This window comes from Bolinopsis microptera, chromosome 10 (assembly GCF_026151205.1).
Source record: "Bolinopsis microptera isolate Bmic1 chromosome 10, MBARI_Bmic_1.0, whole genome shotgun sequence".
Lineage (NCBI taxonomy): Eukaryota > Metazoa > Ctenophora > Tentaculata > Lobata > Bolinopsidae > Bolinopsis > Bolinopsis microptera.
The window spans coordinates 16,823,589-16,839,499 of NC_087081.1; the positions used below are offsets into that span (position 1 = coordinate 16,823,589).

Genomic DNA, 15,911 nt, shown 5'->3' on the forward strand with positions numbered 1-15,911 from the left:
TCTCAGTTGTTAAAATAGGTTTTACCTTGATGAGGAGTTTTAAAAAACTAGGACAAAAAAGGGCGTAAGCGTGATGTCATCTAACAGACATGACACAAATAGTATTCAAGTTTACATTAAATCAATTATATTTAAAGGATAATATACAAAGGTACATTTGTCGATTTTGAATCAGTAGATCATTGGAAAAGTTAAAGAATTTTTGTTAATCCAGAATCTGGGAAGGTGTGAGTATGCTATCAATGTTCTGGTTTGCTGTTCAGAGGGTACAGATAAGTCAGATACATCAGGTATCGGCATTGGATGCAGTGGATTGTAGGGGGTATTTTCACACTTACGGACAGTTAAACCTAGTTAGGAAGTTCTCAACCTGTAAAAGCACTTAGGACTCTCCAACCTACACTTAAGGTGAACTCCGTAGTGCGTTCTATAAGATGAAAGCGTGTTGATGAGCGTAAAGTGGTTGCAATGACGATAAAGTCAATCATTGGTCATGTTGGCTTATTTGAAATGATGAATGGCCCAAACATTTCAATCCCATGTTGATTAAATTTCATAACATCATAAAAAACAACAACATGACCAATTAATTAAATGTATCATTATTTTACCTTTTAAGACTATTATTTACAGTCTTCCTTAGTCATTTTTTACCCACCAATAGATTCCATTTTACGAAATAACATCATTATTGCATCTTACTTGGACTCCCTCAGCTCGGTTCGTCAAACCTATCAGTGTAGGATAATCTGATGGGTTTATGAATATTATATTTTACTTGTACTAAAATGGAATCAAAAAATCAACTAGGATGCCACAGGGTTAACATTTAAAAAAATAATTGATTCACAATAAATTCAGAGCTTTTAATAATGTATAGTTTGGTTAAAAACCGCTAAAATCAGCTATTTCCTGAGCTATTTTTTTATGTGGATTTGGGAAATTGTTAAGTACCTCGAGTCTGAATTCAGGTTACACTGGTATTCTTTCCTACTCAATCAAGAAGCTGCAATCGCCCCTTCCCCTCCCATTCTTCTGATCTCCTTCCAACAAATCTTGTGTCATATCATGAGGTAAAACAATACAATTGACTTTTCTGATGTAGTAGAATCTTGATAATTTGAATTTCATTAACAGGACTTGCAGAGTATAAATATGAAATCGAATTACCATCTCAGGGGGGTAGGGGCGCCAAATCGATGTTTAAGTAGACAATTGAAAAACTTAACTAAGTACTAGCAAAAAACTGCATTTTATAAATCTTTTACTCCACTGAGATATGAATAAATTAATTTTTTAATTTTGTTGTTATTCATGATTAAATATTTGATAAATTATTACTCTTAGAATTTGATGGGAAATAGGTACTGTATATTTTTCCATGTAGTGCATGATACTTTGATATTACAATAGTTTGATGATGTTTTTTTCCATAATTTTTATTTTACTTTTTCGTTGCATGTTTCTGCTCTATATCTAAGAACAATTTATTACTATATGATCACAATGACCTAATCATAAAAGTAAAAATGTTAAGATAAGTTAGATAGAAGTTAGTAGTATAAAGTATTGGAAAAAAGTTGTAATAGTAGAGTGTAGAAGTTAGTATTTATAGTAGGGAGGATAGTATAGTTGAAGTATTTAGAGAGTTTAGAGTGTAGTGTAGATAGTATAGTTTTATTTTGTGTAGTAGTTTTTAAGTAGAGTAGTAGTTTCCCCAAACCCTCGGGGTTTTACTCTAAAAAATACAAATACTAAAACTAAAAACTATACTACTCTACAAAAATATACTACTATTTTTAGTAGGTAGTAAGTAGTAGTAGGTTTTTAAATGTAAGTGTAGTTGTAGTAGTAGTAGTAGTAGTAGTAGTAGTAGTAGTAGTAGTAGTAGTAGTAGTAGTAGTAGTAGTAGTAGTAGTAGTAGTAGTAGTAGTAGTAGTAGTAGTAGTAGTAGTAGTAGTAGTAGTAGTAGTAGTAGTAGTAGTAGTAGTAGTAGTAGTAGTAGTAGTAGTAGTAGTAGTAGTAGTAGTAGTAGTAGTAGTAGTAGTAGTAGTAGTAGTAGTAGTAGTAGTAGTAGTAGTAGTAGTAGTAGTAGTAGTAGTAGTAGTAGTAGTAGTAGTAGTAGTAGTAGTAGTAGTAGTAGTAGTAGTAGTAGTAGTAGTAGTAGTAGTAGTAGTAGTAGTAGTAGTAGTAGTAGTAGTAGTAGTAGTAGTAGTAGTAGTAGTAGTTTGCCAACCCATCGCGGGTAGTAGTAGTAGTAGTAGTAGTAGTAGTAGTAGTAGTAGTAGTAGTAGTAGTAGTAGTAATAGTAGTAGTAGTAGTAGTAGTAGTAGTAGTAGTAGTAGTAGTAGTAGTAGTAGTAGTAGTAGTAGTAGTAGTAGTAGTAGTAGTAGTAGTAGTAAACCCGCGATGGGTTGGCATGTGCCTCAATAGGATATTAGTATTACAAACATTTATTATATCAAATTCAATCTACACTAGAGGAAACATAATCTATATTATATCAACTATATTATCTCCCCACTAAACTCTTGTTATGTTTATTAGATAAAAAATCGTAATAACAGTATTCTCATACTATCAAAGCGGTAGAAATCCAAGTATTTTTATTACGCGGTGCGCAAGGAATTTCGTTTAACAAAATGTGTAGGTATAGTAAGATAAGTGTGGCAGTGAAAGTTGAAAAATAAATTGCTGTGGCTGACTGTTAAATGCATTATCGCAGTTCATTTATTTGACTGCACTAACGTTTAGGATTCTTACAGCTATTATATTTTGCTAGTATTTTGTTTAAAAGTTGTAAAGGACAAAGTTTTTGTCTGTCCACGAAATTTTGTTTACGTCAAGTTTTTGTTTATCGAGTAAGTAACGTACAGTGTTGTCCTTAAATGAATTAATGAACTTATCTTGTAACTTAGGTACGTTAAAGGGAAGGATTTTATTTGTTTCGTTTATCGTGTTGTTATATAATCGTGGTCCTACGTTAAAGATGCTATAATCGGTGATACGTAATCTGTTGAACTTAATTTCAAAATACTGTGGATTTCTCCTTTCCGTTTGTCTAAGCGGTGACTTTTCAAATATTCTTCAGATACTTGATGGTGCTACTCCCATATAAACCTTGTGCATCAAAGTTAGACAGCTTTTAGCAATGAGATTAGGAAGAGCCAAAATTCTTATTTTGTTGAAGATGGATTTTGTGTGAGATGGCAGTTTACGTTTTTTTGTTGTAAAAATAGTTATGATATTCTGAATCAGTAGCGCGAATAGCTTTCTTTTGAGCAGAGAATAAAGACTGAATGGAATTTAATATCCTTGATGAAAACCAATTTGGCTTCTGCAATTCCTATTCTACTAGCCATGCTGTTAACTACTCTGTTAGGATTATTAAAGAGAGCATAAAAAACGATACCATGTTCTAGGAATATTTATAGATTTGAGAAAAGCATTTGATACAATCGACCATAGTACACTCCTAACAAAACTAGATAGGTATGGAATAAGAGGCAATGCAACCTGTCTTATTAAAAGCTACTATCGAATAGAACACAGTACACAATGAAAAATCCGAAAACCTTATCATTAAATATGGAGTTCCACAAGGCTCTGTTTTGGGACCGCTCCTTTTTCTTCTATACATAAATGATACTGCCAATTCCTCAGGTTTAGGAACTTTCATACTATTTGCTGACGACACCAACATTTTTATTAATGGCAAAACTGTAGAAAAAGCTTATGAGAAAGGCAACAAATTGCTAAGCTGTATAAAAAAAGTATATGATCCTTAACAAACTACACATCAACATGTCAAAGTGCTGATATTTGCATTTTAAACCAAAGGCTAGTAAACCAGTAGAATTTCCAGATTCGCTTCAACTCCATATTGTTGGCTTTCCACCCGATCTAAAACCAAATTTCGACGCACATAAAACATTATGTGATTTTAGGTGCTTTACTAAACGTGCATGCATTACCTTTTCAAATATCTTTGAGAAACAGGACAAAAGCGAGATTGGTCTGTAGTTTGTAATTTCGCTGCGCGATCCCCCTTTATGGAATGGGATAACCTTAGCAAGTTTGAGCTTTTCAGGGAATACTCCTTCGTGAAGGGAGTGTGTCAGTGTGAGATCAGGTGATTAACTACTGAAGACAGTACATTGCAAACCTTTTTAAGAGGCTGCAGTTCATATCTGAAGTCGATTTGCTCTTAGGTCATGTACGATTTCAGCGATTTCAGAGGGTGAGGAGTCCTCCAGCTCTATATAAAACTCGCATCGACTAGATTGAGGAAGAGAATGTCCTACTGATCCTGCACCACGAACCAAATTGTTTTTGCTCTTAAAGTTCTCAGCTATATTAGTAAAATAATCATTAAAACTGTCAGCTATATCTTGTGAGTCGGTTATAACTCTGCTTTTATAGTTAATCTTACTAATTTTTCTGTTTCCTTTGATTTCTTGTTTGATATTTGATTAATCATTTGCCATTGTAATTTCCTATTGCTTGCATGCTTTTTAAAATATGACGCGTAATACTTTTTTTTCGCAATTTCTACTTGTTTTTCGACAAACTTTTTCATATGCTTATAAGTTCTTTCATTGTCATCAGTAGGCTCTTTTACAAAGGTTTTATATAGTTGGTTCTTTCGATTGCATGCGCATTGAAGCCAATCTAATATCCACGGTATAGAGTTTTTTCTGTGGTTTGATTTTCTCTTTCTTACTGGAAAACACTCAATATAGACTTCTTCATATTAAGTTTGAAAAGCTTCAAATTTTGTATTTGTCCCGTCGACATTTTGTAAAAAATTCCAATCAATAGACGCTATTTTCTCCTCAAAACGAGCAATTTTTTTTTTTCATTAATTACTCGGTTTGATAATTCACAAGTGTCATTCACAAGTGAGTTTAAAAGAATCAAATTATTTCAGCCGTCGTTCCGGAGACTCCTAAAAAAGCCACCACCGCTGTGGCTCAGACATTGACTTGTGATATCGGAGATGTGGTTACAAGTGTCACTGTGTCGTGGACGGATCATGCTGGGGCTGCTATAACAAGTGGTAGTGGAGGGTACACCATCGCACAGGGAACAGCTGACCCTGGTACCAAAATTCAGAAATCAACTCTGACCATTGATGCTGCCACTCTTCCAAGTGTAGCTGGAGCAGGAAATCCCGCGACATACAAATGTGCTGCGGAATATGTAGAATATCTGGATTCAGCAACATCTACCTTCAAAGACATTGTTGTCAACTTCCTTACTTTCGGTAAGTTTCTTAGGACTTGGTGGGTATTTATAACTGCCCATAAATGATGCTCTGCTGTTTTAACTCTATATCTAAGATACCTTGTTACATCCTACTGTTAAAACAAAATTAAACTCATCATAGGATCCAGTGAATTTAGTTGATAAAGTTCAATGATTCAGTTCCTGTACAATACTGTTGATATTTTTTATTGCGGGCTTATTTTAAATGACTGATTGTTTCAGGTGTAGAAGCTAAGGGTAGCGAAGTGCTGGCAAACACAGAAGCTACAATATCTTGTGTAGTAAGTGGTTTGAGTAAGCAGCTGGAGGCGGTAACATGGAAGAAACCTAGTTCGGGTGGTGTTATAACTGACGGTATTGACAGCTATGCTATTGTCCTTGGAACTTACGATCTTGGCACCAACATTCAAACTACAATTCTGACCGTACCTGCTGCTGAAAACACGGCTGATGCTGTTTTCACCTGTGTCATTACATCTGACGAGCATGCAATAACATCAGAAGAGACTCCTGTCAACTCGAACGTTTTCAGTGAGTAATCTTGATACATTTTGAGAACCACAATGTGTATAACGAGGTCTTATTCGAATTTTGCAGCAGTAATCTTTCTTAATTTAGGCTATTTTAGTTACAACTACATGTAATGAATGATACTTTAACATACCAAATGTTTTGTGAGTTTGAAAGAATCAAATTATTTCAGCCGTCGATCCGGAGACTCCTAAAAAAGCCACCATCGCTGTGGCTCAGACATTGAATTGTGATATCGGAGATGTGGCTGCAGATGTGGCTGTGTCGTGGAAGGATCATGCTGGGGTTGCTATAACAAGTGGTACTGGAGGGTACACCATCGCACAGGGAACAGCTGATTCTGCTGGTGACGGAATTCAGAAATCAACTCTGACCATTGATGTTGCCACTCTTACAAGTGTAGCTGGAGCTGCAAATCCCGCGACATACAAATGTGCTGCGGTATCTGCAGTCTATCCGGATTCAGCAACATCTACTTTCAAAGACATTGTTGTCGACTTCCTTACTTTCGGTAAGTTTCTTAGGACTTGGTGGGTATTTATAACTGCCCATAAATGATGCTCTGCTGTTTTAACTTTATATCTAAGATAACTTGTTACATCCTACTGTTAAAATAAAATTAAACTCATCATAGGATCCAGTGAATTTAGTTGAGAAAGTTCAATGATTCAGTTCCTGTACAATACTGTTGATATTTTTTATTGCGGGCTTATTTTAAATGACTGATTGTTTCAGGTGTAGAAGCTAAGGGTAGCGAAGTGCTGGCAAACACAGAAGCTACAATATCTTGTGTAGTAAGTGGTTTGAGTAAGCAGCTGGAGGCGGTAACATGGAAGAAACCTAGTTCGGGTGGTGTTATAACTGGCGGTATTGACAGCTATGCTATTGAGCTTGGAACGTACGATCTTGGCACCAACATTCAAACTACAATTCTGACCGTACCTGCTGCTGAAAACACGGCTGATGCTGTTTTCACCTGTGTCATTACATCTGACGAGCATGCAATAACATCAGAAGAGACTCCTGTCAACTCGAACGTTTTCAGTGAGTAATCTTGATACATTTTGAGAACCACAATGTGTATAACGAGGTCTTATTCGAATTTTGCAGCAGTAATCTTTCTTAATTTAGGCTTTTTTTAAATTCTTTTTTAAGAGAGGTTGGGCCAAGATAGCCCACGAGAGGATAGCATTGAGATGCTCTGCCTACCTCTGGGGTGGACAAAAAACACTTGAAAACATGAGTAACTTTTCTTCTGATCAGTAGACCCGGGTAAACAAATTATAGCCATCTTCAAAAGAATAAAAAGTCTGGATGATTTATTAACATATTATACATCTCTCAGCTGTATTGTCAGTGACTAAGTCAGTCATTACTAGTAAGGATCAGACTTTGACCTGTACAGTAGGAGAACTAGACGTAGGTGGAACCCCTGTTAATGTAGTCTGGAAGGCTCCTGATGGTACGACTGTATCTGTCTCGGATATTACGAACTACGATGTCAGCAACGGTACAGTCGATGGAACCGGCATACAGGTGGCAGAACTCACCATCAAGGCTACCAAGCTTGCTGATTTTGCTAACCAGTCAACATTCACATACAAGTGCTCGGTAACATCAACACAGTACCCAAACTCACCTGTAACTACCTTCGGAGTTGTGGTCAACGTTCTAGGTGATTGAATAAAGAATAATGTTCTGCAAAAGTTTAAGGACAATTATTTGTGTATGGTCTTGTTTCCATAATATTTTGATTCCCTTTTAGCTAGTAGTCTTCTTATACGTTGCAGTAAACATACAACTGCGATAGTTTGATTCGCCCTTGAAGATGTTTGAGCTCACATAAAAATAACTTTGACGGTCTCTTGTAATAAAACATACAACTTTCGTTGTATGGATTGTAAAATTAGAATTTATTTTTGATTCATGAGTAAGTCGCTACAAAGTGTATATATCTAAAATACTTTGAACTGTGGAAGCATTTTTTACCTTTAATCGTATTTTCCCTTTCAGCACCTTGTAGCGTGCCCGTTATCGAACAAGGCATCATATCTCCATATTCGACGATTGATTCAGGCTCAACATACGAAATAAGGTGCGACAGCGGGTTTGTCATAATTGGACCGTCCTCGATGGTGTGCACTAACGGCACCCTATCTGAATCCCCATCTTGTCCACCAGGTTAATCTACTAAATATGACTTGGAGATATTATGGTTTCCAAATGAAATTATCATTGATAAGGATTAAATTTCAATCGGGTTATCCTCAGTACTTGTTATTACACATTGAGAAATATTTTCCAAATTTCTGACTGCATATTTACCAACAGGGATTGGAAATTAATTTCTTTCTTTTGTCTGTGATAATTTATATTTTGTTGTCTTCAGTGGCTACCGTAACTTGTGATGAATACGGAATAAAGTTGATCATTACTGAGAAAATTAGTTTTGATACAATATTGCTCAACGACAAAGGTATTTTATTTGATGATTTTTAGAGTTTGTTTGCATCTATTTTTTTGAATATCTGATAGAATTTTTATACCGTAAATCACGTTTTCAATACTTCATTACAGAGTGTGAGTTTAAGGGAGACTCTCAAGAAATCAGAACAGATTTAGACAAATGCGGTACGACGGTATCTTATAATAACAGCCATGTCGTTTACAAAAACCAAGTAAGATGCTCTTCATTTACCGTTATATTTGTTAGTTATCAGCAGATTTTTGTCGTTTAATTACGATTAAGCTGAAGAGACGGCTGGTAGAATAAATACATTATAACTTTTAAAAAGATTATAAATCAAGTCTTGAAAATTACGTTTTTTACCTTGTAAATTTTCTTATAAATTAATTTTTCAGATGGTAGGAATTTCCAGTAAAATTGATTACAGTAACGGTATAACCAGAGGAGGAGAACTTAAGATAGCATTTGAGTGCTCATTCAATAGAACAGGTGAAATAACATGGAAATTATTGAAATTAATCTAATTCCAACAAGCTTTTATTGTCTATGAAATTTATAAAATCTGAACTGATAAAAAAGTCCATAATCTTGGTCTTTCAACACTAAGTCTCGCTTGACTGACTTAAATGTACATCTTTGTTGGGTATATTTTAATGTCGAAGCGTTTAATAAATGTTAGAATTTATTTATTATTTATTTAACTATAATTATACCTTTTTAAACATAATTCAAATTGCAATTTACGTTTTAAACGATAAAACATAGTTTGACGGACCAGTTTTGTCGGATCGAAAGTTAGATTTATAAAGAAAAAAAGCTAAAAGTTTAAAAATAAAAACTTGATAAATCTTAAATGTAACCACAATCATAGACACTTTAAGTTTAATTTTTCAGGTGATACCGAGTATGCATCTTGGGAGGTAAAGGGTGCAGCCATTGTGGAAAGAGTGACGGGTGAAGGTTCGCTACGTTTCCTTCTAGATATCTTCGAGGACGCAACATATGCCAACAAAGTGGTCAACTTTCCCTTCCAGTTAACCCTTAACGCTAACATCAACATGCAGGTCTTGTATGAAATTTGTAATCCACTGATTTTTAATACTCATCGCCAGCTACATTTTGCAACTATACCATGGAGTATAAAGACCTTGGATCAATATAAAGACCATGTATCATCTGAAATTTAAAGACTTTAAATCAATTTAGGAGTTGATTGGGATGTGTTAATTAGGATGGAATAAAATTTCGATTCTTTACCACTTTATAGCAACTTATTATATTCCCAACGGTTGTGTAAGTGTATAGTGACCACCTAAGCACTTAGAAGAATAGCTTTGATAAACTAAAACTCATAACCAGGTCACGCTGGATTCATTAGATCCAGACCAGTCTCTGGGTGTGGTCCGAATACAGGCAAAGGACAGTGAAACGGAGGAGGATGGAAACTTGTCCTACGACTTGGTGAAGGAAGGGTTAGTTCTTTAATTGGGGAGGTGGAAGTTCAGTGGCCATACGACCGCCCCCGCTACCCCCGCATAGGGGGGAGGTGAAACATGTTTAATTTTGATTGGTCAACGCTGGAAGCTGATTGGATTATTGCGGTCTCAAAGTGCCATACATTTTCATATCACACAGTAGTGAGTGCAACTGAGATAAAATAGTGATAACGATGCTGTTTTCTTTTTAGAAAGCACGAAACTATTGCTTATGACCACAATTTTAAATCTTTTTTTAAAGGTGAATGGAATTTAATTTCCATATAGCTAGATAAATATGTTGTGACCTTTGGGTTTTAATTAATTTAAATTCATTTCAGGTGCATCGTGGACTCCACCTTCAAGTTTATTGAAACGGACTCGAATTTGCAGCCTCATTCAGATCCTAAATCTAAACGATTTATCTTTAAAGCTTTTAGCTTTTTGGACAGCCAGACTCCGATTTACATTCACGCTGTTATAAAAGTCTGTAGTCTTTCGGATAACAGGTAATGGTATTATGATGCATTTATTGATTATATTCATTGATTATATTCATTGAGCTATGCAGGCAGAGAGGCATCTTCATTAAGTGTAGATGAAAGATATTTTTGTAAAACTTAACACCTTCTGTTTAAAGAATATTCAAGGCGGGCCTTCCTAAGTTAATTTTCTTCTGTCAAAATAAAATAAAATAGAACCTTTTCTATTTCGCGGGAAGTTAGCTTTAAGCTTTAAAATATGTGCATACTTCATCAATTATTTAATTATCATTATATACTCAGTACTCATTAGTATTACTCAACTGTATCCCATCCTAAAGCCGTAGTACATACATATTACATTGCAATGAAACCTACATTGAGATGAAAACTGCGATGAAATTTCGCGCATTTATACAGGCGTACGTTTATATAGACGCGGTATTTCATCGCAGTTTTCATTGCAATGTACTCAGCAAACCCTACTGGCTTGCCGTGTTACTAGAGGTGGTATAATTTAAACAGACGGCTTGAGCTCGCGCGCGAAATTTAGTGATTCGCACCGTGACGCATTCCAATCTTCAAGCAGCCAGCACATGACACAATTTAGCCAATCAGACGACAGGAATCCGCAAAGTTAAAGTTACAAACTTTTGATCGCCCCAAAATGAGACTTTTCTGGAGATTTTGAGAGAACTCAAATCTACAATGTCCCTACTTTTCCTCCTGGGGAGGTAACGTTACTTTTACAAGACGAACATTTTGCAAAAAACCGGAAGTCGCTAGCTCTTTTACTTTTGAAGTTGGACCCTAGCCAGTAAGGATTCCTGGGTAGGTTTCATCGCAATGTAATACTAATATAGTAATATGTATGTACTACGGCTTTATGACTTTATTCATAATTCATCAACACTTTCAGTTTTGGCTGTACAGACTTGTGCACAAAAAGCAGACGAAAGAGATTCGTTGAAGTATCGAGTGAACTGAATGGTGAACAGTTTCATATTTACCAAGGACCGATAGTGCCTAGACACCTTGTTGAAATCAGAGGTGAGATACAAATTGCAATTCTGATCCTGAAAATATGGACAGAAACGTGAATTAATGATGGTCAGTTCTGGTGAAGTTTTGGCGGACTTTATGATCCTATAGAGTATAATAGACTTAATTTATTTATAACTAGAAAGCCCGTGGTCACAGGAGGGAAGCTAATAGTATTCTTTGATAGCCAGTTTTAAACGCTTTAAAACAATACCATATCCATTACAACCAAAGATGCAGCCGATTAAAATATTTCTCGCACTAAACACAACGTAATTACCACAAAGCCGATCAAAATGTCGCTCGCTAATATTTGCACGTGCCCTTGCAATCACCTTAAAAGGGTACTTCGAATCTTAAGCTGCTTGCTAGCGGCTGAAACTTGCAACTAATACTTTACTAAACTCGATTATACTTGCAGAAGATTGTGTTGCGGGCCAGTTTCTGCATCAGGATAATGGCTGTACAGACTGTCCGGCAGATCATTGGAGTTTAGCAGCAAACACAGCTGCTACCTGCACTGCCTGTCCAGCTAGAAAAGAGGTAGACTCTGGAAAAGGAACACAAGAAAATGACTGCACATGGAGTAAGTTGTTGTTTCCTAAAAGGACCGAAGGGGTTCATCCTGTGAATGAAATGCAACTATTGTATTTCCTCACTCCTCACTCCTCACTCCTCACTCCTCACTCCTCACTCCTCACTCCTCACTCCTCACTCCTCACTCCTCACTCCTCACTCCTCACTCCTCACTCCTCACTCCTCACTCCTCACTCCTCACTCCTCACTCCTCACTCCTCACTCCTCACTCCTCACTCCTCACTCCTCACTCCTCACTCCTCACTCCTCACTCCTCACTCCTCACTCCTCACTCCTCACTCCTCACTCCTCACTCCTCACTCCTCACTCCTCACTCCTCACTCCTCACTCCTCACTCCTCACTCCTCACTCCTCACTCCTCACTCCTCACTCCTCACTCCTCACTCCTCACTCCTCACTCCTCACTCCTCACTCCTCACTCCTCACTCCTCACTCCTCACTCCTCACTCCTCACTCCTCACTCCTCACTCCTCACTCCTCACTCCTCACTCCTCACTCCTCACTCCTCACTCCTCACTCCTCACTCCTCACTCCTCACTCCTCACTCCTCACTCCTCACTCCTCACTCCTCACTCCTCACTCCTCACTCCTCACTCCTCACTCCTCACTCCTCACTCCTCACTCCTCACTCCTCACTCCTCACTCCTCACTCCTCACTCCTTATAGTTATAAGTTATAATATTTCAGTTCCGATGACATTTACCGAAACTTTTGTTGAAGATCAAACGTTAACACCCGATAAAACTTTAGATTAAAAATAAATACAAACTTTAAAAAGTAATTCCGCATTTACCTAAAAAATTAAGAGATTTAACATATATATTTTTAGATGAGCCGGTTTTGGGAGTTGGTGTAAAATTAGGGCCTGGAATTTTGACCATCCTGCTCCTGATGCAGGTTCTGCTGTAGCACAATAAGGTTTGTCAAGATGACGTCACACCACCTGATGCAGGTTCTGCTGTAGCACAATAAGGTTTGTCAAAATGACTATATCGTGAACTATTACTAAGCTAACGTTAGCTATCGTAAATAGACTAATGGTTATGAACTAAAAAGAGTTGTTTATTGGGAAATATTTAAATAATATTCATAATTGCAGAAAGTGAAGTGATTTTCTTTAGGTTAACAACAATTATGATTTATATCACAGTTAATTTAAACATTATATAATGAAATGACATAAAATGAGATGAAATGAAATGAGGTATTTATATCCCGCTCATATGATTAACCAACACAACAAGGAAGGTGGTTAACCATGTCAGAGCGGTTGACTGTGAGTGATGTGAGCAAATGTGTAAACGTGAACAAAGTATAACTCATCATAAGGCAAAGACAAAATTAAAACATCTTTTATTGTAAACCACACTAAACTAAATAATATTTTAACAGATATAAGTAGAGTTAAACTAAAACGAGGTTTTATAAATGTTTTTGATGTGGTGTATGGTATGTTAGTGATAGAAATAATTTATTTTCTATTTCAAACGCGCTGCATTGATTAATTAATACAACAGTGTAAACTATTATGATATATAATTGTGTATTTGACCAGTACAATTACAAAGTAAATTTATAGAGATATTACGTTTTAAAGAATGCAGCTATTTTGTTTTCCTCTGAATTCCAGGAATCTACTAATCAACTAATCAACTAATCAACTAATCAACTAATCAACTAATCAACAGCCCACTTCGATCCTATGTATTAATTTCGCCAACGCTTGGATGCCATTGGCATATCAACGGAAATTAAATCGTAACAATCTAAAAATAATAAAATCGAATTTAAAAATTAGTTTAGTAGAAGTTTAGAATTTTCTGAAAAGGTCAACAATCATAACAAAATAAACGTTTTAGTTAACAATACAAAACCATTAAAAACGTGCCATTTAAATTGTAAGGAAGATTAATTCTGACGTTTATTCGCTTGACGGTAATCTGTAGGAAACTTAAAATATGATTATGATGAACCAATCCCGGTGTTTCAAGATAATTAGGGAAATAATTTCTCGTGACTAAATAAACTCAATGAATATAAATATCAAATATGTTGTCTTAGATTAAGGCGACAGTCTCATGCCACCTAATAATAATATTTCCAAGAAAAGGCGGGGTGGATTCAACTCCTGGACAACTTAATTCAGTTAAAACTTAACAGTTAGCCACGCCCACATATTGTTAATTATCATGTTTGGCTGACAGGAATCCCATTCCTCTGACTCTTTTATTTTAGACATCAACTTATTTGCTCCACAATCGAATGTCCCGGGTTCACCTCAATTTCCAGTCCATTATTAACTTGTCCATTCTCACTAGTAGTAGTGCTCACATAATCATCAGGACTGAGTAACTCATCATCGTCTATACTTCTTGCTGGTCTTCTTGAACCCAGCTCAGCTCAGAAACCCTTATTGGCCAGGGCCTAACTTCAAAAGTAAAAAAAAAGTGGCATGCAAATTGCACCGTATGTCAAGGCGATTTTGGGTTTTTTTAACCGAATTTCGTATAATATTAACATGCTGGCGCGTATTTTGCGCAAATTTCTAAAAAACCTCCACATAACTATTCCTTATTCCCATGTCATCTTTAACATTGAATTAAAATGTTTTGAACTTAAATTATACCTGCTGAACTACTTCCGATGAGTCGTCATGCCTGAAAAACAATAAAGGGGTATAATAGTAAAGGGGGTAAATAGTATTGTAAATATAAGTGGCACGGTCATGCTTGCCAGCATTGTGATAAAGTATTAAGTAATGGTTAAGATAAGATTAAGAGTTAGAAAGAGTTGCAATACAAATTAATCGCGGTACTTAGTGGCTACTGGCTACTGCTAGTAAATTAACTATTAACGACACCTTTACCTGAGGACCCCAGGCTATTATGTTCATGAACATAAAGATTTGGCGGAATGACAGGCTGAGCGCGGCCCAGTAAACGACACCTATAATAGCGGATCATTTAAAAGTTAAAATCAACGTTTAAAAAGGTACGCAAAACGGTTTAAACCAATTACAGTCCACAAAACCTGCATAAAACATTCATCTAGCCTTGACGGATGTTACTCGTCTAAATTTCTTCGAAGTAACGCGCGCCGCTTTCTTCTTCTCCCGACGGCACGAGCTACGAAGTAGCGCGCGCCGGGCCAGATCATTAACAATGGTCAAATCTAGCCATGAGTCTACGCGTACTGCGTGACGCGCTTCCCAGTAGCAACTTGCGGTTTTTTGCAACATGTTCGTTTTGTAAAAGTAACGTCCCCGCCCGCCCCCCCCCCCCCCAGGTGGAAATTTAAAACATCGTCTTGTCTTTCCATTTCGTCAATCGTAGATTTAGAATTATTTTCAAATCTTCAGAAAAGTGCATTATTTTGGACCGATAAAAAGTTTGCAACCTAACTTTAACTTTGCAGATTTCTGTACTCTGATTGGCTGAACTGTGTCACGTGCTAGCTCAAGCTTGGACATTGAAATGCATGCGTCACTCGTGCAAATCTTGACATACGTTGCATGCCGCTTTTCGCGCGCGAAGCGCGCGCCGCCGCGAATATCTTTGATATTTGGATACGAAATATGTATCAATGCAAATGAACAATCAAGTTTAATGTCGCGCGCGAGCTCAAGCCGACAAGTTGTAGATTTATAACCTACCAAAACGCGCGCCGAGTTAGACTCGCGTCGTCGACGGTCCTGATATATGATTTGGAACAAATATTTTACGAGTATCACCCGTTAAGCCGTTTAGCCGTCCGCGCGTCGCGTCTGTTTAAATTAATTCACCTCTATAGTAACACCGCCAGCCAGTTGTAGGTTTATAACCTACCAGGCCAAGATGCGCGCCGAGTTGGACTTGTCAACGGTATTTGAAACAAATATTTGTGAATATATATCACCTGTTCGTTATTAATCAGCCAGTAACTTTTGTTGGGTAGTCTCAGAACATGCGCAACAAAAATGTTGTTATGCCATGCTAACGTGGAATTATTTGTATCACGTCATAATCCCCTGTCATTGCACGAAATGGTTTTGTGGCGAAAGCCACGAAAGAC

General features: G+C 36.7%; 3 protein-coding genes across 3 annotated transcripts in view; all 3 read left to right on the forward strand.

Annotated features, from left to right (window-relative positions):
* Window positions 1-5,892, forward strand: part of LOC134822178 (uncharacterized) — a 25,548-nt gene extending 19,656 nt beyond the window's left edge. The window contains exons 2-3 of the mRNA XM_063833093.1: window positions 4,931-5,266; window positions 5,491-5,892. Of these exons, the coding sequence (XP_063689163.1) occupies window positions 4,931-5,266; window positions 5,491-5,807 (653 nt within the window). The 3' untranslated portion in view covers window positions 5,808-5,892. The remainder of the gene's footprint in view (window positions 1-4,930; window positions 5,267-5,490) is intronic.
* Window positions 1-15,911, forward strand: part of LOC134822366 (mucin-2-like) — a 100,782-nt gene that overhangs the window by 32,685 nt on the left and 52,186 nt on the right. The gene's annotated exons all lie outside the window — the stretch shown is intronic.
* Window positions 5,832-13,463, forward strand: LOC134822179 (uncharacterized). The gene is made up of 14 exons (XM_063833094.1): window positions 5,832-5,867; window positions 5,956-6,310; window positions 6,535-6,843; window positions 7,145-7,474; window positions 7,813-7,980; window positions 8,189-8,275; window positions 8,377-8,477; window positions 8,662-8,755; window positions 9,161-9,330; window positions 9,626-9,738; window positions 10,083-10,250; window positions 11,143-11,273; window positions 11,686-11,850; window positions 12,691-13,463. Exons 1-14 carry the CDS (start codon window positions 5,832-5,834, stop codon window positions 12,768-12,770), a joined length of 2,307 nt encoding a protein of 768 aa, XP_063689164.1. The 3' UTR covers window positions 12,771-13,463.